At 36.4% G+C, this 26017-nt stretch overlaps 1 protein-coding gene across 1 annotated transcript; it reads right to left on the bottom strand.

Annotated features, from left to right (window-relative positions):
• LOC107026383 (WD-40 repeat-containing protein MSI4-like) lies at positions 1-24666 on the bottom strand. Its single transcript, XM_015227332.2, has 15 exons — positions 24056-24666; positions 18932-18995; positions 17117-17203; positions 16966-17028; positions 4425-4490; positions 4233-4307; positions 3933-4008; positions 3440-3626; positions 2735-2816; positions 2083-2156; positions 1673-1784; positions 1504-1578; positions 770-858; positions 434-533; positions 1-350 (listed from the first exon to the last, which is right to left on the bottom strand). Exons 1-15 carry the CDS (start codon positions 24283-24285, stop codon positions 243-245), a joined length of 1488 nt encoding a protein of 495 aa, XP_015082818.1. The 5' UTR covers positions 24286-24666; the 3' UTR covers positions 1-242.
• Between the last annotated feature and the right edge of the window lie 1351 nt (positions 24667-26017).

The following is a 26017-nucleotide window of genomic DNA, read 5'->3' as shown; positions in this document are numbered from 1 at the left end:
TAAATAAGAAAATGCAAAACATCAAGGAGCAAATTAGCACAGATGCAGTACATACAACAACATGCTCTACAGTCTTTGGTAGTTTGAGGCTTGCTGTCTACTAGCATAGTTATCATTTTCCAGCATATCTTTTACATGCAAATATAAATATGCTCCATTCCAACTATTACACATACTGTTTAACTTGTATAATAATACTAATGGCATCTCTACTGCCTACTGTTGCGCAAAAATAACACTCATCAGCCTTTGCACTTAGGGGTACACTTGCCCACATGGTCCTTGAAATGTTGCATCTCAGCCAAAACTTCAGCCTTCGGCCGGTACAACATATCAATCATACGCCATATCTGTACAATCCAATAAAAAATTAGAGCCAAACTAATTATATCATATCATACTCAAAATGCCAGCAACAGAAATGATTATCTACCTGTAATGTGCCCCCTCCACCAGAGGTCTCTGCATCATCAGATACACTAACAATAGTCCATGGATCACAAGCATTCCAGTGAAAGTCCACAATCTTATCCCTGGGTCAAACTCAAAAAAGTCAGTTGGTACTCATTGCTCACGATCCAAAACTAACTACCATCAAACTTTAGAATTTATCACTATCCCCCTTCCTCCTTAGAAGAAAGAGATTAAAAGAAAACAAAAATAAATAGACTAGGTAGATTGATTTATAGTCTGTTTTGTTTCAAGTCCAAAAGGGAAAAAGAAACAAAACCAAGAAGCAGCAACCCAGTGTAAAGGGGTTCTTTCTAACCTGTGGCCAGCATGCTGAAAAAACAAGCCTGGAGGAGACTCCTCTTCATCTTCATCAGATTCAATATCAGAATCTTTTGCTGCGCCAACCTGTGAAGAAAATCAACTAAAACTATTAAGGAGAGCTACTTGCTTATAAATAAATGAATATAGAACACATCTCAATTCATCATTCGGCTGCTGCTTTATTTGAATGTGCACAAGATACCCACTACTAATAAATACATAATAACTCATACTACCAACATCTGAGCCCCACCTGTCAAGAAGGAATTTTACAAACTTGGAACATTTTAGACTAACGAATCATTGCCTTTATATGATAAAGCATCAAAGGCCCAACAAGATAATAAATTTGATAAGTAATCACCCCTGTGTAAGTATATCATGAGCAGATCTCATTTTGCTTCTTTTTCTGTAAAAGGTATTAGTTGGAATTTAAGATTCCATCTTAACATTTGAAAATGTGTACCCACTCTCCCCTCCCTTTTGCATTGGAGAATGTACAGTTATCATGTATCTTTGCAGACAAACACTTCGCTATCCAAAGACTAGCAATGTTACAGAAGATGAAGATCACACAGCAGCATTTACAAATAAAAAAGCTTCTTCAAGAAGCTGGACTCCCAGGGGAATTGTAATAATTTCAACTAGAGGAATAACACACAAGAGGGAAGGGATAAATGGGAGAAATAGACGAGTCTGAGGAAGTTCCAAGGACCGGAGTATCTATACCTTCTCATAGTCCCAAATATTTAAGAGACCATCCTCTGCACAGCTCCCAAACACAGAAGACCTATTCGGACACCACTGTAAATGAAAAGTCATCAGTTAACAGCAATCTAATGCAGAGGTATCAATAAACATAATTTCACTGATTAACAGAACACAGCAAATGAAATACCTGAACACAGAGAACTGCAGCTGTGTGATGTTCAAACATATGTACTGGTGACCCAACCCCATCTGAAGTCAAATTTCGCCGGTCAAATAAGCGTACTGAATTATCAGCGGACCTGAGTGACACTAGGTTAGGTAAGATTTTTGTAACTAGATAAACTATATGAACTAAAAAAAAACGTCCAAGCAGGAGTGCGCACCTACATGACCACTGATGAGTGATATTATACGAATTCATGATATAACATACCAGTAATGGAAAATCGGCCATTTACAAGAAAAAGAAAAGACAGTTGTAGCAGCATGCCCCATTAACAGCCCCATACATGACCACTCTTCCTTTTTTTTTTCTCTCTTTTTGGGTATTGCACAGTATCTTCTTAATTTATATAATTTTACTATATAACATCATACCCAGTTATGATAAGATTGTCATTGTGAGGATTCCAATCGACACAATGAAGATCAGCATCATGAGCTTTCTCAACCTGTAAAACAGCAACGACCAGTATCCCATTAGGTTCTTTAGATATTTCTTATGAAGGATTATCGACTGAAATTTGACGATCAAGCGTATCTAAAAACAACTTAATAGAAACGGCTATATGATAGATTAGAACTACATTTGGGACAAGACACCATATTGGTGCTAGAATGAGACAACCTGTTACAGATAATGACGGCAATAACACATGAATATCTAGGAAAAGCTGACAGAGTCATGCTCGAAAGGTAGATATATTGGTATGAAGATAATTGAACTATGTTAAATCATCACTTGACCATTAGAGTTGCTAAGCTAACATATGCTATCTGGGAAAAGCTAAATATTGCCATGCTCAGAAGGTAGAAATTTTTGTATAAAGATTGGCTTATGTTTTAACATATGTTCAAGAAATCATCATTCAACCATTGGAATTGCATTCAAGATATATCTTCAGAAACGTGAGATGAGTTGCACATTTAGCAGTTTCGGCTCATGATAGCCTACCTATTCCTATATCATTAACAATCTCTCTGAAAGATGAAGTTTGCCATTAAACAATCAAGAAAGTAATCACCAGACCTTTACAGCAGGATTGTTACCAACACGAGCATCCCACAATATGAGGCATGAATCATCACCAACACTACAGAATTCCTGGGAACTTCATGAAGGTTAAAACAAAATGTCAGCTTCAGAAGACTGGTCAGATACTTCAAAACACGTTAATCTCGCAGGTCGAACGCTTATTCACCCTTTCTGCTAAGGATATCACAGAAATCAGAAGCTGTATCAAGAACAAAATGTTTTAGTACATTGATAGCAGAATCGCAGCTTATCTTTGTTCTTGTCAGTGACTCCGGAATGTTCCAAAACATCAGACAGTGAAACTTAAAGTTTGAATTGAACAGTTGCGCTTTGATGTTTAAGTTTTCACTGTCTGATGTTCATGTGGAACATTCTGGAGTAACTGACAAGAACAAAGATAAGCTATAATTCTGCTATCAATGTACTGTATAATCCAAAGGGAGGATGTAGCAAGCACATGAAGACAAGCAATTGGGAAGCAACAGGTAGAGCTCAGGGAATAAGATAAATTTTTAATATTTCTCTCCCTGGATGACAACTCAGTAGAAGTGGATGATTACCAAAGAAGAACCAAGGGAAATATGAAGACTTTACCATCAGAAGCTCTAGTAACCCGAGCCTAATTTGTAAGCCTCACTCCACCCAGACAACCTCCCACAGGATCCAGCAAAGAAATTAAGACATTCAAGTCGACATTACCTTGAAGGACAAAACTGAACATCTTCAACGGTGTCCGCATGGCCATGGAAGATACCACGCGGTCCAATAGAAGGATTATCAGCAGACTTAATTATAGAGCCACCAGATCCAGCAGACTTGGTTGCATCTGCTGCCAATGTTGAAATGTGATCTTGAATGCTCCATAATACAACAGTCTTGTCCTTCCCTGACAGAAAATGATCTCAAATGAGGAAATACCAGAAGTGGCTAAATCACTTATAACCCACTGAATTATGATATTAAGTTCCAGACAGCATCTTAGGGGATGCAACATCAGACCAGAAGTTCATAATATGATTCTAAATACTACTAGAACAAGTAGCTTTTATGAACCTTACATATCCAAAACTGTATCGGATCAGATGGAGTCTAATTTGGTACATAAGTTGGGCAACACAAGTACCTGATTCTAAAATATAACTAGATGAGAAAATTTAAGAATTAGACATCTAAAAAATGAGGAACTTCAAACCTCCAGAGAGGACAAAGGGTTCCATGGGGGACAGAGCCAGAGCAAATTCTGCATTGTCCTGATGTCCACTTAACACCTGTAAAGACATTTAATGTTTGCTTAAAAGGGTTGGTATAGCTTAAGATGCCAAATCATATTACTGGTGTCAGTTGATAGGTGCTGAGATCAATTAGTAGAGCACATTCCACAAGCAAAAAAAATTATAAAATCGACCAAAGAGATACTATGAGTGATGAGCACAATGAAGATATACCCAAAATATAGACCAATCAAAAAGATTTAGAGAGCAAGTACACAGACCAGATCTGGACGCGAAGCAGCAGCACCATAGACAGCATGCTTGTTAGGCTGAGCTTCAATGTCCCAAATGAGAACCTAGATAGATGAATAACAAACTCGTTACCAATTAAAAAATATTGATATGCCTAAAATAGAAAAATGTCACAGTAACTTAACTAAGACTTCCACAAAACACCTTACAAAACCACTTACTTCAGGACCATCAGTATGGGTTGCCACTATGTTTTTGTTCTGCGGGAGTTCTCTGATTCTGTTAACCTGGAGAAGGATATCAAAAAATAGTTCAAATAGAATTCCTCATTGGAGAACCGAACTGCACAATTTTTATGCAAGAGGATAAATCTCAAGCAAGTTCAACAAGTGTTTTACTTCACAGAACGTCACAAGTAGCAATGCTGATTCTAAGCAAAACAGAGCATGATATACATCTCTTTCTAGATTTTTATTTTTAAATTCAAACTTTGCTACATTTAAGTTACTCCTCTAAATAAATCACAAAACTACAAATGCAGAATCTCAACTTTACTTTGAAAATACAGAAGATGTAGCATTGAAAATTGACGTAAACTAAAACCTTACACCCAAAAGAGCTAATGCCCTCAATGAGGATACGATCAAGCAATGGAAATCCAGTAGGAAATTGGCAATGCAAAAAGCATGAAGACAAGGAGTGAACTATTTTCCTTTTAATCTGAATAGTAGTATCAAATATAAGGTTTTCACTCTTTCATATACTAGGGATAATTTGGTATTACTTGAGCCGAGAGTCTCTCGGAAACAACTTCGCTACCTCCAGGATGTAGGAGTAAGGTCTGCGTACACTCTACCGAACCCACTTGTGCTATTACACTGGGTTTGTTGTTGTAGTTAGCAGGAGAAGCATAAGAAACAATAAGCACATAGCTGAAACAATTCAATACTCTCAAACATCAAATATTATTTATTTCCGGTTTCATTTTAATTTTGTGGTATAGACTATTTATTTTGTTTCACTGCATTTGAGTTCCTCGTCAAAATGATTTATTTTTTAAACAAATGTGGTGGAAGATGGATATACACCCTGTAGCTAGATTCGAGTGTAATCACACAGATTAAGATCGTTTGTTTGGCCAAGTAATTACTTGGTCAGCATGAAATTGTATGTATTTGAGAGAGAGCAATTACACTCTAACTCTAAAGGAGGTCTGGTAAATACATCGTGTAATTACCAGATAATTTGTCAAATATATATTATGTCTTCCATTTCAAATATGAGTGGAATACTTGTTAAAAACAATTTCAGACATTTTGGATTGTTTCTTTTGCCAAGTTTTTCTTGCTCAGCATAAATTGGATGATTTTTCAAATTCATTTGGCCAAGTTATTACTTTGTTAGCATAAAATTGGATGATTTTTCAAATTCTCTTATATTTCTGTTTTTCAAAAATGCAGTGTGTCTTTCATTTCAAATGAGTGCAATAGTTGTTAAAAACAATACTCACATGAGTGGGAAGATGCCAATTACTCTTAACGATATTAGCTGTCAATTTATAATTATTAAATATATATTTTTTAAAAATGTATAGATTAAACACCTAATAATAAATAAAACTTAATGTTTCATTGTATGCACTTATATTTGTCACTTCACTAAAATATATTACTTGTTTATCCAAAAGAAGTTTATTTAATTTATTCATTTATTGACAAGGTAACAGACTGTATATAAAACATCAGCACAAGATGGTGGAGGCCAAAATTACACCATTGAATCTTACATCCAAGAGTAAAAATAATAGAATAACACTAAATCGTTTCTCATCTTATAAGGATCCTAGGATGCCTACTATAGAAATTGAGTGATCTGTATACTCTGAGTTGCACCAATAACAAGAACTTATAATGCAGTTCATTTTCAACTTTTACAGAGAGCTAGTATTGCCTTCAAAACACCTAGAGTTTCTCTCTGTCCAAATGGCCCACCATGTTACTGTTGGTACAATTTTCCATCTGTCTTTGTTAATGCTACCACCGCCCTCAAAATTTCAACTAGTCAATGCCTCCTCTATTCTTCCCTACATCATCCATCTTATGCCTCTGAAGCTGGTAAATAAATTCCAAAGCTGGCTAACCACTTTACAAAGCAGAGACAGGTGATTAATTGTCTCTGCATTATGCTCACAAAAATAACATATGGAGCACATATGTTTGCCCCACTTCTATAGATTCTCCTGAGATAAAACTTCTTTTATTTTTTGAAATTGGTAACATTGTATTCCTCGGGGCATTAAGGGCTATGCTGGCTACCTCCAAAAGTGTTAGTTACATAGAAACCAACAAAAAAAAACAGGACTACTTACAAAGCTCCTATGAAATCCACTAGTTGAATTTCTTCTTCTATGTTCATTTCTTTACACCAAAAACCTCAAGTGGTAATTACTTTCCAGTTAATCTTCTCTATAGTGCATTCTTTCCCCACAAAAATTCTCTGATTTATCTCCTTCCAAATGCACAACTAGATACAAGCAGGTACAGTTCTCCACCACCTCGTCTGGCTCTTACTACCTCCCCTTCTGACCCAATAACTTAGTAGGTCTGTTGTGCATTCTGGCATAATCCAATTTAGGCTCTTTATATTGGTGAATTACTATGCAGTGGAGATGATTGTTGGTTTCTAGAGCCTCTTTAGAAAGATAACATCTTGAGGCAATAATTTTTCCCATCTTTTGAAGTTTAGCATGTGTCAGGCAAGCTCTCCTAGTTACCAACCAAGTGAAACACTTCACCTTAGTAGGGGCTACACTCTTCAATATAGCACTTCATGGCCCTGATTTCTTCCTCGCAATTGTGGCTAGATCCCTTTTATACATTCTGTTCACATAGAATTGACCATCACTATGATGCCTCCATAGCAATTTATCTGGAAATTTATCTGTTTCCAGATTTGTGTCGGGAAAATCTCCAATCAAAGCTAGCATATCCCTACCCACTCTATTTCCCAATCATTAAGAAATCTCCTAAAGAGCAAATTTCATCCTTGTGGGGACCAAACCTCTTGTATTTTGCTGACAGGATTCAGGCAAATGAAAAACAACCCAGGGGATAAATTTTCCAAGGACCCTTGACCAGTCCAGTCTTCCTTCCAAAACAAAGCCTTATTTCCTCGACCAACCTTTTATCCTTACATTGTCTATCAAAGCCAACCATAGGTTTCTTATAGTCTTCCATACTCCCACACCATATGTTTGAGTCACTTCCTTTGAACACCATTGAACCATTGATCTTCTTGACCATACTTGTGTAGAATGAGTTCCTTCATTAGAACTTTATCTTCCAAATTGTATCTCCACAACCATTTGGTAAGTAAGCTGTTGTTGTGTATCTTTAGGTTTCTTACTCCCAAACCCCCATATCTTTTGCTCTGTTGAACCGCCATCCATTCAACTAAGTTGTAGCTCTTCTTAATCTTGTTACCTTGCCAAAGGAAGTTTCTCCTCAATGATTCTATAGCTTTGACTACCTTGCCGGGAATAGAAAAAAGTGACATCACATATGTTGGCAAAGAGTCTAAAACAAAGTTAATCAAAGTGACTCTTCCCCCCAAGGGATAGATATTGGGATTTCCAAAGTGCCAGTCTCCTCTCTGAATTTTGTAGTACACCATCCCAGATGCAACTGCTTTATGCTTAGCACCATGGCAAATAGATAAACGGTAAACAACCTCTCTATCTTGCACTTCAATATATTAGCCAAAGCTTGAATCTGTTGGACCTCTTTAATAGGAAAATGCTACTTTTCCTCCAGTTCACCTTAAGTCAGAGCATGCCTCAAAAATTACCAGAAGTTGTTCCTGCTCTGCTTCACAAAAAATGATTGTGTCATCTACATACAATAAATTAGTCATATTCATCACCTCATTAACCCTATTTTTGATTCTGAAACCCCTAATCTAGTTGTTTAGAAAAACTCTCCTCATCAAACTGTCCAACCCTTCCATGGCAATGATAAACAGAAAAGGGTACAAAGGATCTCCTTGTCTAAGACCTCTTTCAGCAAGAAAAAAACCTACAGGTTTTCCTTTAACCAAAATAGAGAACCTGATGGTTTTAATACAGATTTCAATCCACTTGAGCCATGTAGGACCAAAACCCATTTGTAGAGTGTTGATCAAGAAGTCCCAGTTAAGATGGTCATAGGCTTTTTTCAATATCCAGTTTGCACATAACCCCTAGCACATCTCCTCTAATCCTAGTATCAATACATTCAGCATCCATTATTTGTCTCCCTTTAATGAAAGTCATTTGATTTTTGTTGACTAGCTTGTCTATCACCTACTTCAGCCTTTTTGCCAACACTTGGGCAATTATTTTATAAACCCCAGTAATGAGACTGATTGGTGTGAAGTCTCTTAGATCATTTGCCCCCACCTTTTTAGGAATTAGAGCCACAACGGTAGCATTGAAACTCTTCTCAAAACTTTGGTGACAGTGAAAGCGTTGGAAGGTCTGCATCAGATCTTCCTTTATAGTTTCCCAGAATGCCTGAAAGAAGGCCATGGTATAACCTTCAGGCCTAGGTGCTTTATCACAAGCACACAATCTTATCCATTCTAGCACCTTATTCTCACTGAATTTTCTAGATAACCAACTTTGCTTCTCCATTGTTATTCACTGTACGTTAAGAATATATATTGAAGGTCTCAAGTTTTCCACCTCCTTATACAAATGGTGGTAAAAATCCATAATAGGGTTCTTCATTTCCACTGGCTCAGAAGATAACTCTCCATTAATCATTAATGACGCAATGGTGTTGATTCTCTTGTGAGTTGTTACCATTCTATGGAATACTTCATATTTTTATTGCCATTCTTAATCCAATGAATTCTGGACCTCTGGTCTCCAAAAAATTTCTTCATTTTTTGCCACCTCCTTGTATTCCATGCTCAAGTGTACTTTCAGTATATGTTCATCACCAAGAAGAGCTCTAGTCTCTTGAGTAACTTCCATGTCCCCTATCTGACTCAAAATTTGTTCCTCCCTTGCCTTCCAATTCCCCCCTATTCTCTCTACTCCATTCCTTCAGTTTTGTTTTAAGCAACCTCAACTTAGTAGCTAGTTTGTAGTCCGGTCTTCCTGACACTTCAAAGGAGCTCCACCATTCATGAACTTTACTTTGAAACCCTCTACATTAAGTCACCACTTTTCGACTCCTGAAGGCCTTATTCACACATGTTAAGACAATGGGATTATGGTCAGAACCCAAGCTAGGCAGAGTACATTGCCTAACTCGAAGGAACATTTCATCTCATGGGAACGAGTATAAAAATTTGTCTATCCTAGAGGCATTCCTATGGTTTGCCTCTTCTCCAAGTGTATGAGCCCCCAAATAAAAGGGGGTCAATCAGCTCCTATTCGTTGATACAGCTGGACAGATCTATCATGGCTTTAGAAAGCCTGACATGGTTTTCTCGAAAGGAAACCTAGTAGTATTGAAATCCCCACATACTACCCAGGGCCCTTCACACAGACTCCTCATAGCTTTTAATCTTCCCACAACTCCATCCTTTCATTTCTATCACAAGATGCATAGACTGCTGAGAGAAACCAAATTAGTTCTTGATCGACTCCACTTAATTCACAAGTAATTGATTGGTTCCCATATTCCACCATCTCCCCTTTCCATGATCTTTTGTCCCACATAACTAAAATATCACCCTTGCTGCCAATCGCTTTCTGCCATATTCCCCCATCCACCTATTCCCCCCCCTAATTGTTGTATATAATGCCTTACTGCCCCATTTAGCTTTGTCTCCATCAAAATTATACTATCTACCCATCATGTTGTACTCTGCTTTTCACCAAATTTCTTTTATTCTCCATATTTAAACCCCTAACATTCCATGATAGAATTTTTAAATTCATTGTAACTGGGTGTCAAAATTTCTCCCCCTGCTTCTAGATTCACTCCTAGGTTCTCCATCCTTGAACTTCACATCGAAGATCAGACTTTAGAGCTATTTAAGGATATCTAATTATCCTTATGTTCTATAGCACTTAAGGCTAAGGAGCCTTTCTTTTCCCTTCTTTGATCAATTTTTAACAGAACGACCAAGTTTCGCCAGTTTAACCATCAAAAGACATTCCAAACATTTGGCTGAGTCGAAGAATATTGTTTTGTACTCATCGGTTAAATTTTCCCTCTGCCTCTTTGCTGCATTTAGAGGCATCACAATTGAGAGGTGTCGGATCACTAAGAGGAATTAATTGTTGAGAATTCCCCTGTACCTCCCCTTCCTTAGTTTTAGCACTTATCTCCCTTATTTCCGACATAATCAACTTTGAATGACGCTTCTTTATATCGTCTAGCTGCAGAGACTTCGTCTGACTAGCTATTTTTCACACTTCACTCCACATACTCTGTTCTATGCATGTTGATAGTATTTTGGGCTTCTATATTAACTGCCCAAATGTTTATATCTTTACTAAAAGGCTCAACAACCTTTGTTGGGCTTTTATTTAAATGGGGCGACTGGCCTAAATAATTTGATTGGGGTTTCACTTGACCTGCAGTAGTGGGGCCCCCATTTGCATGTCCCATCACATCCAGAAGATTATTTTCCTCTCTCCTTAGCCCAATTCTCTATGAAGTCAACATCTGCTTTATGACATCAACAGCTTTATCCACATGGCTACTGGACCCCATAACACTCCTTAAATGCATATCATTATCCTCAAGATCCTTTTGTCTTGCCCCTTTGCGCAAATCCTGGGAAGTCATTATTTGCTCTATGGAGTTGGCAGGTTTAGCCCTTTACTTCTCTAGCCTAGGACTGACTTCTCGACTGTCAAGCTCAACCACCTCAGATCTGTAAAATCTTGTTGGAGCTTCAACCCAAACTGGAACGGAAAAAATCAAACCACCATCTTAAATTTCAACTTCCCTGGGAATATTTTCAATAGGGCCTTTCACTTTAATTCGAGCCCATCGCAGATGGTCTTTTATTGTGGTTTCTTCTTCTATCGCAAGCCATCCCCCACATTTATCTCCCATCTCTTTCATAATATTCTCAGACCATAGTTGGAGAGGTAGACCAAGTACTCGAATCCAAAACCATTCAAAGGTGGTGTGGGCTAGATAAGCCCCAGATGTTGGAGACCACCAGTCAAGCACAAGTTGTTTGCCCCGTCTCTTCCAATTACCAAAAAGAATATGTAGTGCATCTTTCCTCGACTGAAATTCAAACATGAATTGAATGCCATTCATGTCGAAAACCTGGATATTGTAAACTCCTTTCCAAGTTTGTTGGATCCACCTTCTTACATCATTTCTTGTTGGCATCGCGTTGCAATCTGGAAAGCTTCCTACTAGGCATCTCTGTAAAGATCCTTTCCATCATGGTGTGAAGAAGTTGTCATAGTGCCTTGTACCTTGGAGATAGTTGGTTCCTGCACCATCCATCTCTTCTCTATTCTTATAGAGAGCATCCTTTTAGCTACCTTCTCCCCTCTTTGAAGGATGATTTACCTCCCCTACTGCTGGAGTACCAGCTTGCATTACAGACCTCCTATTGATGAAGCTTTAAATTCGTCTGACAAGTCCCAACCAACCGTCATTGTCCTTGTTTTCTAGAATAATAATAACAGACCTCATTTGGCCATCAACCGTAATGATCGACAAAAACCGACCAAACTAATTGAACTTCAAGGAGCAAAAGATATTAGTTGAAACATCTCTGCCTCTCCATGTCTTAAACATTTTACCCCTGACTTCTGATGCTTCTCGCAACCTTCTGCATAGCCAACCTAGAGCCCCTTTGCTCAAATTCAAACCATGTATCAAAATACATTACTCTGTAATGTCAAGATTTCCCACCTAGTCTAAACTAAATACGATTTTCCATGAAGAAAAAAGGCTTTAAAAGAAAAAGAAGGATAGGGAAAGATTCTGGTGGTTGAGGACCACAAAAGGGATTAGAGACCCTGAAGTGGTCTTCTAAATGGAAGTATCGATAAAAGTGCCTCGAATACAATAAAATCAAACTCCCCCCTCCGCCCACCACCCATCTGCACACGGACACACACAAAAAAAACAAATGACTAGATAGGAGGTTACTTTCACTACCAACAAAGTGAAAATAGTAACTTTGTATGGAAATTTTACTTTCCAAATAAGCTTCCAAGGTAAAAACCTGATCTAGGAACCCATCTAATTCATGTTCTTATAGGCATAGCTTACCATAAAAATGCCTTTGCAATGACATCTCATTTTAGAGTGCCTTCTCTTTCCTGTAGCCCCTTGCACTAGTCTAGAGTGCCATAAAAACTGGCCAACCTTTCCATCTCCCAGTCTTGCATCAATGTTCTACAGGTCAGGTTTCCCATAACAAAATCCTCTTGTATCTTTCACATTAAAACTAGTCTTGCAAATAATACATGCCATAGGTTCCTAATTGATCTCCAAAAACTTGTGCCATATGTGTGTTTACTTCTTTTGTCCACCAAAAACCTTCCTTTTCATACTTAGCTTATATCACAGTGCCCCATAAAGATTTTTCTTCCTTAGGTAGTCTCCACAACCATTCCATCATGAGACTATTTTTCTGCTTTCTCAGATTTCTAATACCCAGCCCTCCATACATCTCTTAATTTACTTTTTGCAGTCAGAGGCATTCCTAACTCCTAAGTAAATTGTTGAAATCTTACCTACTCTCTCCACCCAAAATTCCAGCCAACTGATTAATCCTTGCCACCTCATTTACTGGGAAAAATAAACTTTTTCTCCGATGAAGTGAGGCCTGAAATAGCCTCAAAGACAAAAAAAAATCCTCACTGACTCTCCATTGCATCACAGAATATGAGTCATTATCATATTGCAAATGTGTTACTTCCACTCTTTCATTATATTCCTTTGCTAGACTAAAAACCTCTTATTCAACCCATTATTGTAGGCAATCTTCACCATATTGTTAAGTTCTTTCATCACCAGAATGAACAAAAAAGGCAATAATGGATCACCTTGTCTCAAACCTCTTTGAGTAGGAAAAAAAACCTTCAGGTGATAAACATTTATCAAAACAAAGAACCTGACAGTGGTAATGCAAAATCTTATCCATATGATCCATTTCCCTCCAAACCCCATCTACTCCATGATTGCAAGCAAAAAACTTTCAATCGCATGGACATATCTTTTCGATATACAATTCGCACATGATGCCTAGTGTCTTATCTTTCATTCTAGAATATATGCATTCATTGGCAATAAGATCGGGATATGTGATCTATATGCCTTTCAAGACTGCAAGTATCTATTAATTTGTGAATCACTTTCTTCGGTCTCTATGTGAGGATCTTTGATATCAATTTATATATATTTCCTATTAAGCTAAAAGGTATGAAATCACTAAATTCTTACCCCCATTTTTTCTGAATAAGAGCTATGTAAGTTAGATTGAAGCTTTTTTTACAAAAACTACTTGAGAATGAAAGTTGTACATAGTGGACATCGCATCATTCTTTAAAGCCTCCCAACAATGAACAAAGAACCCCAGAGTGTACCCATCTGGACCTGGTGCTTTATCTATTGTACATGTCTTCAGACTATTCAAAACTTCTTTCTCCTCGAAGGTATATAGTAATAGGGCATCCATTTCTCGTTTTCAGACTAGAACGTCTCATGACCTCCCTTTTAATGTTCTCTGTCTCCATAATATCTTTCACTCATACAAGCGAATGATCAATGTGGTTATTCCTCTTGCGAACAATGATCAATGTGGTTATTTAATCCACAATATTCTTGACCTTTGTCTCCATGCAATCTCGTCTTTTTTGGAATAATCTTCAAATTCATGAATAAATTAATTTTCTAAATGGCTTCCTCAAATTAAAGATCTATTCTGTTGAACATTGTCAATCTTTGCAATTTTGCTTGATATCAAAATTTTTTTCTTCTCCAAGTTCTCATAGGTGCTTGAGCTCCACTATGTCAATTTAGCCTTCAAAGCTTTTACCTTGGTTACTATAATATAATTGGCCTTCTGTTAATAATAATGGAATACCACCAAACCTTAAATTTTTCATTGAAGCATTTAAATTCCAGCCACCATCGTTCAAATTTAAAATCGGACTGTGTTTCCAACTTTGCCACTCTAAAGGGCAATTGGTGTGTATTCAGAACAAATTCTAGGGAGAATATCTTGCTTCATATTATTGAAATTTTCTCCCAATTCAATAGAGTATAAAAACCTATCATTCCAGGAAGAGTTTTTTAGGTTGTTCCCTCTAGTTCAGGTATAGCTTCTCCCATCTAGTTGAGGATAAATCAATTCCATCTCCTCAACAAAATCAGAAAATTATGTTCTGTATGTAGAGGTTTTGGAGAAATTCTTTTACTCTTGAAGCATATCTACCAATAGTAACATCATCCCCTATCACCCAAGGCCCTGTAAACAAACTTCTAATCAACCCTATTTTCCACCATACTTCTTGCCCTTTCTTGATTGCTATTATGTGTCGACCAAAATCATTATATGTTGACTTGAATCTTCAAGGTCAAAGTAAGCACCAACTTTAGTACTTCTCCTTTCCAAGGTTTGTCAACCCATAATATCAAAATACCTCCTCTAGTTCCACTTGCCTTTAATTGCACATACTTGACTCCCTCGTTTCCCCACACCTGCTGCTGTATTAGTTCCCCCAGTACGCGCTTCCAATTAAGTTCCCTTCAAACAAATGATATCTACTATCCACTTTTAACCTAAACTGTTGATCACCCTCCTTTTATCTCAACAATATAGTGATACATTATTAGTTACAGTTCCATTAGTTAGTTAAAGGCAATTACATAGTTGGGTACAGTGGAAATTAGTTAAGAGCAGTTTGATGGTAACACATTCAGCTTTAGCTTAAGAGTTCAATTTAGTTCAATTCAATTACTATAAAGCCTGAAATCAATTCATTGTACAATCATGACATGAAATATAACTCAATTCTTCTTCCTCCTTACTAACTGTTTTCTCGAGAAAAACCTGAAACAGTGCTTCGATCCTTGAATTCATTGTAAATTCCTGCAACCGAGTAACACTATAACAAAGCCATTCTATTCTTGGATGTTAATGGCAAAAGGAACATGGTCTGACGATAATTCTCCAACATAAATGGGGGAATTGAAGGAAATAATGCAGAAATTGGCAAAGAAAATGGGGACTTAGGCGGGGAAGTTGCAAACCTAAAGAGTGTGGATCAAGTGGTCATGGAATTGAAGGAACATTTGGTCAGCAATCGAGAATCTAGGAGGAAGAAAACTCCAATGGAATAGGATGGTCCTTCGGCTGCAAGGGTTTCTGAAGAGAGAATTCATCATTCTAAAGGGAGAACTCACATACCCAGGAGTCCCATCAATTTCACTTATAATTCCAATTTCTCAACGTGGTCGAGAAAGGAATTTATGAAGTTTTCTGGAGAGGATTTGAGATATTGATTATTCAAGATCGAGTTATTTTTTTCAATGGAAAAATGTTATCAATGAAGAAAAGGTATTAGTTGCAAGGCTTAAAACTGGAAGGAGAAGCTATATCGTAACATCTCTCTTTTATGAGACATAGGCAATATTTACAACTGCTACTTGTACCGAGTATGTGATGGCCATGGTTGAAAGATTTGGTACCGACTTCAATGACCCTATGGAGGAGATTAAGAAGATCAAGTAGGTGGGGAGCGTGAAGGAGTATCAAGCTATGTTTGAGAAACATCTGACTAGGGTGAAACTTCCACAGGAAAATGCTATTAGCTATTTCATTAGAGGGTTAAAGCATGAATTAATATTGTCGTGAAGGTGACAAATCCTATATCATTATCTCATGCTTATAGAAGTGCAAGACTACAGGAGGCCTATCTTACTGCGATAAGGCAACCAAATAGACTTCAGAGTTTCAATTCATCTAGGAAGATAAGTAATCATAGAATGCAGAGTAAACCAATGATATTGCCTACACCTGGGATCAATAACTTCTTTTCTCCTAAAGGAGTCAGTATAAGGACATTGAGCATAGAAGAGATCAATGAGAAGAGGATAAAAGGGTTGTGCTATTTCTGCAATGAAAAATACACATTTGGCCATAAATGCAAAAATTCCAAACAGTTTTTTCTGTTGGAATTGGAACAAGTGGAGGGTGATGATAATGTGGAGGAACAAGGAAAGGATGTCCAGGAAGAAGGGTTCAATCAACTTGAAATGGCTCAACCTACAGAGCTATGGAAATCTCTATTCATGCATTAAATGGTTCATTAGGTTATTTATAGAACCTTGAAGGTGGTTATCACTCAAAGAAAGAATTACACATATTGATGGACACTGGGAGCTCACACAATTTCATAGATCCTGACTTGGTAAAGCAACTGGGAGGTGAGATTAGATCTACTATTCCTCAGATGGTAGCTGCAACAAATGGAAACATGAGGGTGAATAAGGTGTGTACAATCAGCTGGTTGTTACAAGGACCTGAGTTTGTAATCAAGAAAAATATCTATATTCTTACACTTGTACCACCAAACATGACAATGGAATTACATTGTAATTACTTAAATACTAGCAAGCATGTATGTGTAGTTATTTTTGAGTAATTACTGTACCAGTAAGTGGTAAATACAAAAAAATACTGAACTTACATTCACAGGCAAACTAGATCAACTATTAGCTCTGTGAACATGCGTGCCAGTTCAGTATTTTTTCAGTGTTCAAAACTTCAACTAGTTTTTACCTCTCCCGGATGTATTATGGTTTTGTACTTCTTCACAAATGGCGAGCGTGCCTCTTCATTGAACTAGAACCAAGCCATTTAAAAAAAGTCATGATGATTGATGTGCAGTATAACTAAGACAAGACCGTATTAAAATGTGAAACATACTTACATTTGCAATATGATTTTCTGCTGCAACCCTGGGCTTAACCACATCACAATTGGCGATGATCAAAGTATTAGGCACTGACTTATCCGTCTGAAAGACAAGTGTTTAAAGATTAAAAAAATGTATGAGCCTAATTATAGAATCCAGAAACTCAACTCATTTCTTGTACATGCAATGGAACAATAAGTTATCATATTTGTCAACACTAACCTGTCAGAGAGCAAACTATAAAAATGAAATTATTTGATAATACTAATATCAACAGCAACGATGACAATAATAATGGTAGAACTGAACTCTAGCCATCGTAGTAGCAAGGCCTGGTCAACCCACGAAACCGCCCAAGCCTAGCTCACTAAAACTGGCCCCAACCCCTACTGTAGGGAGAAGGAGCTAGCTCGGATCCTAAGGGAACTTGAACCAGTTAATCACACCCCAAACTTCTAGGTTCTAACAGCTCAGGAGTGGTCTTAACTCTGGCCTGCAGCACGCCAAAGCCCACTTCTTAACTCCTCGTCAAAAGTAATTTTCAGGATGCTACTTCAAATTTTGAAATCTTTGATCTTACATTTCTAAATTTAAGGACACAAGCAACAATACAGAAATAGCTGGTTGTTAAGAAAAAGCACACTTTAATACAAACAACATAATTGCTACTTAAACCTATAAACTCTACAAATAACCTGTTCACAAATCAAGCAATTGACATCAAACTAAATGATCAATATTGATATTCTTATATATAAGAAATATGGAAAGCTTTATAATAGCAAGCTCTGCTTATGTTAGAGAACTATGTCATCAACAAAAATCCGTTAGAGAATCTGTTATGAAAAATGTGAGAAATGAATATATCTACTCTTAAAGATGATTAGAGAGAGAAAATTAACAGTACCCATGATTAAGTAAAAAAGTAGAGGCAGTGGAGTAATAATGCATCACAAAAATATCAAGAAATTTACAATGGAAGTTTAAAAACTAAAATTTGGAAATAAGAAAATTATTGGGCTATGCTTGGGGATATGAAGGAAGAAGATGTTTTCAAATAGTATTTTATACCTAAACCTCATGGATTTCATTTCCACCTTCACAATGGAACTGCAAATTACTTAGTAGAATGATCACTTAGCACCAACCAGAGGCACAATAGATAATCTAAGACCACAATAAGAGCCTACTCAGATAGGCTTATAGAAGCCAAAAGCCATTAAGTTCAAAAAAAAATAGGCTTATTTTTATTTTTTTTGGCTTAAAAACTAGTTGCTTAAAAGCATTTTTTTAATGTTACCCACACAATTAAAGTGCTTAAAAATCATTTAGCTTAAAAGCACCTAAAATAAGCCACAATCCAAACAGGCTCTAAATCATATTTCTAAGCTTCTAACCCTATTCCTCACACAATACACCAAAAACTCAAACAAGAAATCTTCATATATGATACTCGAACCAACAACCTTAAGATCAGAGGTGGAGGTGTGCTCCAGTACCTCTTCCACTCAAGCATCTCAACAAACCAAAGGCACGCAGGAGAATAACAAGGATTATATACCCCAAGACAAGTAAACTATTGATATTATTTTTATAATAAAGAGATTTGCCAAAAGAGGGAGAGCAGGTGCCCTCAATCCCAAAAAGAAACGAATAAAAAACAAGACATAAATCACCTACACTAAATATAACCTTTTTCCATTAAGGAAAGAGTATACTTCTACAAAATCTTGGTGATATGGTAAATCTTTTAGGATATCAATGTAGAATACACAGGAAATGCTGAAAATAGTAACCAGAAAACAATAATCATGTGCAATGCAGGCTTGCCTGTTCAGAAAGGTAGAGTCGCTGGCGGTTTTTATATTTACCCTCCTCAACTACTGCACCCCACCTGTTGCCAAAGACATGACCATTAATATGACTGATCAATTTTTATACCAAACAACTTGATAAGACCAAGATCAAAATGAGACAGCAACACTAATTTTCAAATGTTCATAAAAAAAGAGATTATTATCCACTTCATCAAACATATAAATGCAAGGCCAAAGAGCTCTGTGGATAACCATCACATGGAAATAATTACCACAGCTCTCTCTCTCTCTCTCTCACACACACACACACAAAAAAAAAGAGAATCACATACCAAATACAAAACAACCCAATTACATAGTTTGAGATCAGAACTTAAAAAACATGAGCTGAAATGATAAACCATGAAAACCAACTAGCTTACAAGTAGAAAGGACATCCCATATATGTTGTTCAACCATGTGCAAGATGCATATACTCTACCACATACATAGTATTTGACCACCATGTGCAGGGACGGATACAATATACTCCTAAATACATAAGCATGTGTCCTACTTATCATTCAGAACATACCTCCTCAACAAAGCGATCACCCAAATGGTAATTATTCAGATCTTTTTTTTTTGCTTCTTTTGGGAATTCAAAACTTGGTTTAAAGGATACAAATTCCTTTTTTTTATAACGCACCTCAGTTATTCCACAACCTGCTACCTTGAATTCAAATCTTGGTGAAAGCGTTAGCAGATTCTCCTAAAGAGATTTTCATTTAATGATGAAAGGGAACAATCAAAAGACATCACAAAGTCATATACCAAATTAATACCTATCTTCCAAGTTTTAAAGATTTGATTTCCATTTCTAAACTAGAAAACTTACTCATAAAGCTCTATTACAATAATTGCCTAAGTTTTAACATTAGGCATATACTCAGATTTAACTTTTGTCATCAAATCTGTGATTTCTAATTGTTCACCTGCAACTATACATACAAATGACATAAGCAAATATACAGTTTCATGAGATCAACTACATGCCTAAGAAAGCAAAAAAACAAAATGAGTTTTCGTCTTCATCAATAGAACTTGGTACAGCATAACAAAATTATAGTATACTGCATGAAGAAAGAAATCATAATACCGGCAAGAAAGAGAAGGCCATATAGTGCTATGGTTGGTGAACCAGTCATACAGCACAGGGATATTAGACTTCCACACCTGATACTCCTCACCGTACTTGCTAACATTCTTCTCCCCATCTTCACTACTTGATCCCCTAAGAGCCAAGTTTCGTTTTCCTTCGTTGCCACTTACAGAACTTGAGGTAACTACCATTTTGATTCGTAGATGGATCAAATCTTTACAATGGAAAGAAGCAAGAACCGACAGAAGATGTAATGGCTCAAAGTGGATATATTCACCACAGAACCCTAGAAAGCTAACTGGTAGTACAGCCGCTATGATTATTTTATGCCCTAATTTGGGGGGGTGGGGGAGGGGGGGTAGACGGGGGATGTGAAAAAATATTAGGGAAAGTATGGTCTAGATACATAACGAAGAAGAGCTTGTTTGGATTGACTTAAAAATTGGTCAAACCTAATTTAAAGTCATTTTAGCATTTGGAAGTGTTTGACAAGGTCAAAAATAACTTAAAATGAGTTTAAAAGTTAAAAACCAAAAGTAGATCTCCCTCTACTTTTTATTTTTGACTTAAAAGTCATTTAAGTTTGACTTTTTATTTTTCACCTTAAAAGCTACTTTTTTTAAGTCAATCCAAACAGGGTTGAAGATATTAAAAAACTTTTTGAAATACTTTGCACGAGAAAAAAATATTCTTTGATTTTATCAACAAAAAAAACAATCCCCGATCGTCCTAAATTGACCATTTACAACTTATTCTTTAAATAATCTTTGTTCACATGGGGAGGCAGATGGGAAGGTAAAGAGAAAAAGAGGTATATAAACAAGGGTTTTACCGTGGATAATTAGTGGGCAATTATACTCCTACGTGTGGATTCACTATATTAATGAATTGCAAAAACTTCCGAAAGTGAGCAGTTCAACTAAGAATTAATTGAATGAACTCCAGAGTTAAATAAGTCAAATATCACACTTCATTGAACAGCAAATTGTGTTTCCACATTTCTGTAAGCACTACTTAAAAAATTTTGAAAGCAATAACTACCAATCTACACTATCACCCTATTTTACAAATTTGCAGCAATTGTTACCTCAAAATCCATCTCATCTTAAGAAACCAGATATCAATAACCTTTATCAGTAATTTCATTGTTTTACACCGCTCATGAAAAATTGTAGCTTCCTAGATGGATCTAGGAACACTAAAGCAAAGTCAGTGAAATCAGCAGGCCAAAACTCAAAAGGAAATCTGAAACAGCACAATCAGGGGCAGACCTACATGGTTGCAAAAGGGTTCATATAAACTCACTTCCTCGAAAAACTACACCATATATAGACATATAAAATCTGTTTTTTAAACAATATTGCTATATATTAACATTTGACTCCACTTGAACAAAGAGCAAAGCGTAGCCCAGTAGCAACGTGGGTTCAATTTTTAAAAATGGCCCCAATTTCGAATCACACAAACTACAAATTAGCTGCCTCTTTCTTTTAAACATTAAAATCCTTCAGTATTTTTTCCCCTTTCTGTAGTTTGCCCCAAAACCATTTTTTAATATAATACAACTGAACTTAAAATAAAATAAAAAAGGTTCCCAGTTCCAATCTAAACAGGAATAATAGTCCCCAATTCTCAAAAGATCAGAACCTAGGGATCTTTTAGTAGAGTATATTAGAAAAAAATAATGCATGTATTTGTTTTATGCATTACTAGTACCTTGTTTGGTACTTTTTTTCAACAGTGTATAACTAATACTGCTTGTATTAGACTATTAGTTATACACTCTATTTGGTATTAAGGTCCACATAGCTAGTGCATGGAAATTCATGGTATTAATAATGCAATGAGTTCTAATATATGCATTAACATGGTTAAAGACACAATTGTTCCTTAACACCTTTTCCACATCTTCTCCATCATATTTTTGGAGGATATTTTAGTTTTAAAAAATTGTGAAATCGAATGGACTATGACTTGTGAGCGGGTGTGTTGCGCCTCATATAGTATAAAAAATTAATATTATTTCTGATGATAGTACTATGAATAAGTTTCAAGAAATGAATAACTCGCAAAATACAATTTACATAATATATTTTTATTAATCAAACTTTGTTTTGTTGTTATTTTGTTCGCTTTTTTGCGAATTTATTTTTCCGTTTTAAATATTGAACCCACTTAGTGAAAGTTCTGTGTCCGCCACTGTTGCACAACAGTATACTGAATTAGCTGCCATATGTCTAGATCAAAGCATTAGCGATGTCTAGTAAACAGTATGCAGCAGCAGCAGTTCTTATACAACAAAGTGGTTCAAATAATTGAAGCATGGGCCACCAAAAACAAAATCCATCTACTGATCCAAGTCCAAAACATCCCCCGTATATGTTCATAAAGTCAACCTCTAGTGTATACAGCTCAGTAAAGAGTGCCACCATGTATTTAGGTATTTAGTAGGCCAATTTATTTTTCAATGAACAGGGGTTGAAATTCTATTGAAGAAACATCCCAACAAAACAGGAGCCGTTGGTCGGGGATAATTACAAACAGTTACAAAACTCAATCACTACAGTGATTGCATTGAAACAAGGAAATCAAACAGCGGATCTATGTCATATAAATTATTTGCTCGGACAGGTCCTGCATATGTCCATATTACTACTACTCTTAAATTTTACTTATTCAACATAAGAAAAACTACCTACTATCCACTATAGATGACAGTTCAACAATGGCTTAGGCAGTGCTATTGTGGATTATCATTTTGTAGCTTAAGGGATGAAGCAATGTGACATGAGAAGTTAGGGATTCATAGGCAAAATCATGAGCTTTTGAGAAGTTTGTTAGAAACAATGACGCAGAAAATGATCCCAATGTGAAACGATCAATCTTTTACCTCATGAAAAAGGAGCTGGACATTACCTACATTACCTATATTAGATGTTGAAACCTTGAAATTAGTTATGCCACCAGGGCTGTGATCTAGAGGTAAGAGCACAAGGCGTGACATATGGGTAAAACACACCTCACGAATTTGAACCCTCCACAAACAATGGCCTTTAGGTGGAGAAGGGTAGAGGGACAGACACATCATCCACCAAGTTTCAACTCATTAACAATGCCTTTCGGTGGAGTGTTATCAAAATCAAAAGATGCAAAGAAGTTTTAAGGTCCCTTGGGGCTTTAATCGCAAAGCGCAAAATAAAGCATGCTTTAAAGTTTAATGAAAAAAGGTGCAAATAGAATATATATATATATATATATAACACTTATTCGCAAGGAAAAGATTGTCTCAGAGCCTTAATGACGACATTGAAGTGCACATCAAATGAGGCAAAGCGGTCAACATATTTTGAGCCTCACTTCAGGTCTTTGGCTGTGGCACCTTTGACAACACTACATTACAGGACCAAATTCATATATGTTTGCAATCTTGAATTTAACGTAAGTTGCTTACTTTGTTGGTGCTTTCATCCAGCGATAACACTTCATTTTACAGTTTCATTGGTGCTTTCATCCAGGGATAAATTATTTTGTTGTGTGTATTTCATGTTGTAACTTTTATTCACCGATAAATATATATAACAGTGCTTGTGTTCGAATCAAGTAATGTGTACTTCACGTCAACCTTCTCACTTTCTGTTTATTTTTCTCTTTTCCTTTTTTTCCTTTTAATAAAACTGATACCACCAGATTCCAAATTAATTATATCTTCTCAATTGAAAAAAAAAGAAGGGAAAAGCGTATCCCAAACATAACAAGAGAAACAACAAGGCAATGTGGTTGCTTCTTCATGAATAACCCTCATCTACCATGAATGTTTTGGGTAAAGACAAACCAAAGAGCAAAGGTTGTTAAATCCTAGACCTAAAGTAATCGAACATCATTGCCAACAGAGTCCAGAACACATAACAAGGACTTCAAACGCAACAAAACCGAAAAGCAGAAGTTCTAGAAATGTATAAGATACCAAATATACTTTTAAAAAAGAGGCATATATACCTGCAAGAGAGCGAAGGCCAAATGAGGTTGTGATTAGCGAACCAGTCATAGAGGACAGCAACGAGTGACTTCCACTGAACATACTCCTCGTCCACAGCAGCAGCTTTCTTGCTAGCACTACCTCTCATCTTGCCGGAACTGTGAGGTTCCTTTTCTCTTTCGTCTTTGGATTTGGCAGCAGAACCCTTTGGCCTGCCACGCCTTTTGGGCTGCGAAGAAGGCGTTTCCATGGTAGAAATTTGTTGGGGGGAAAGTTAAACCCTTGGAGCAAATACGGACCTACCACACAGTAGTGAAAAGACTTGAAACTGAAAGGGTTTTGTAGAAATATGACAATGACCAAAACACAGTTTTTGCCTCTTCGATCTTTCTATTTATAGAAAGGTATTTTGATTTACGAAACCACAATCTTGATCCACCTTTTCCCTCTCTTCTTATCCAAAATAAAATATTAAAATGGGCTCAAATTCATGTTGGTTTGAATATGTTATAGTGTACAATGTAAACAAAAGAAAAAAAGATTTAGATTAAAAAAAGATGACTGGAAATTGAAGTTGAATATCAAAATGTAATTTATGATAACTGAAAATTGAAGTTGAATTTCTGAAACTTCAAGAAAAAAAGTAAAATTGAATCATGGTCAAACGTCTTCACATTATACTCTTGAGTCATACTTATCTAAAGAGTTTACAGAACTGGAAAATAGTAAGGTGTAATATTATAATTGTCTAGAAATAGTAAAGACAATGAAAATGATGAAAGAGGAAATCATGATTGCATATCAAGAAAGTCATCTTAAAATTAATCTCCGCACAAACAGCTACATAGTCATAATACTTCGTCATGCTCCACTGGTGCATGGATCTGGACATGTTCTCAAAAAGGAGTACAACAAGTGTAGAATAAAAAATAAAAAATATGCATCCAAAAAGTATCATTGATTGATCGTGTTAAATTAGAAATGGTTGCTGAAAGCACATGTATTAATATTAATTAGGTATACGCACTAAGGTGTTAGTGCTTTCATAAAAATTGACTGAACGAACTTAAATGGATCGTATCAAAATGATTATTGAGTTTTCTTAAATAAATTCTAAGTTTCAACAAAAATCTATAATATGTATTGACATGATCCGTCGTTATTAAAAGACATCTCGTGCAAAGCTTCAAAAGTCCTGAAGTGCACTGTAAGAGTTTTAAAATTTGAGCGCACGACGATTATGGCCCAAATTTAATTTTGGGTCAAGCTGACGTTATTAGTCCACTTTAGCAGTCTAATAGGTGCTATAGCGGAATGATGAAATTACAACCTAATTAATGCGTCGTCTTTTATTTTCATCCCACTTTTGAAAGGAAAAAATAGACTAGGGCAACTCCAAAAATCTCCAAAGGAACCTATGGCAGGGGAGCAATAGAAGTGAAGAACCACCATGCAAGGAAGGTGAAAACCTAAGGACTTTCAATGCTCATTCATCATAGGTTGCTTCCACCAGAGTCAAAATTCAGAGGCAAGGTTCATCAGTAGTTATTTGGCGCTCAAGTAGGCTAGGTTTCCTTAATTTGAGTTGTTCAGACCTGTTTTACTACTTTATATCTTATAGATGTTTAGAGATGATATACATAGGCCTTCAGTACAGTGTCTGGATGGTTATAGGTCGTTTATTGTTTTTAAGGCGGGAGACTAGATACTTGCTAAGGGTGGTGCTCTAGGTCTTACTTAGCGTTAAGTTCATTGTAAGGATGGTTGGCGTTGTCCAATAGATATAGGTGTGCATGTTTACTGCCTTTTGTATCACTTGTGAGTCGCGTATGCATAATAAGGAAGCATATGTAATGACATCATGCTGATAATCTCATGCAATGACTCAGTTATGTGACTTGTGGTTTCAAGTATTATTGTTCTTGATGTATTTGATTGTACATGATGTTGCGTGTTTGATGGTTGGCTTGGGCATTATGCTT

This window comes from Solanum pennellii, chromosome 7 (assembly GCF_001406875.1).
Source record: "Solanum pennellii chromosome 7, SPENNV200".
Taxonomy (NCBI): domain Eukaryota; kingdom Viridiplantae; phylum Streptophyta; class Magnoliopsida; order Solanales; family Solanaceae; genus Solanum; species Solanum pennellii.
The sequence above is the reverse complement of the archived record's forward strand: the minus strand, read 5'-3'. Positions and strand labels throughout refer to the sequence as shown.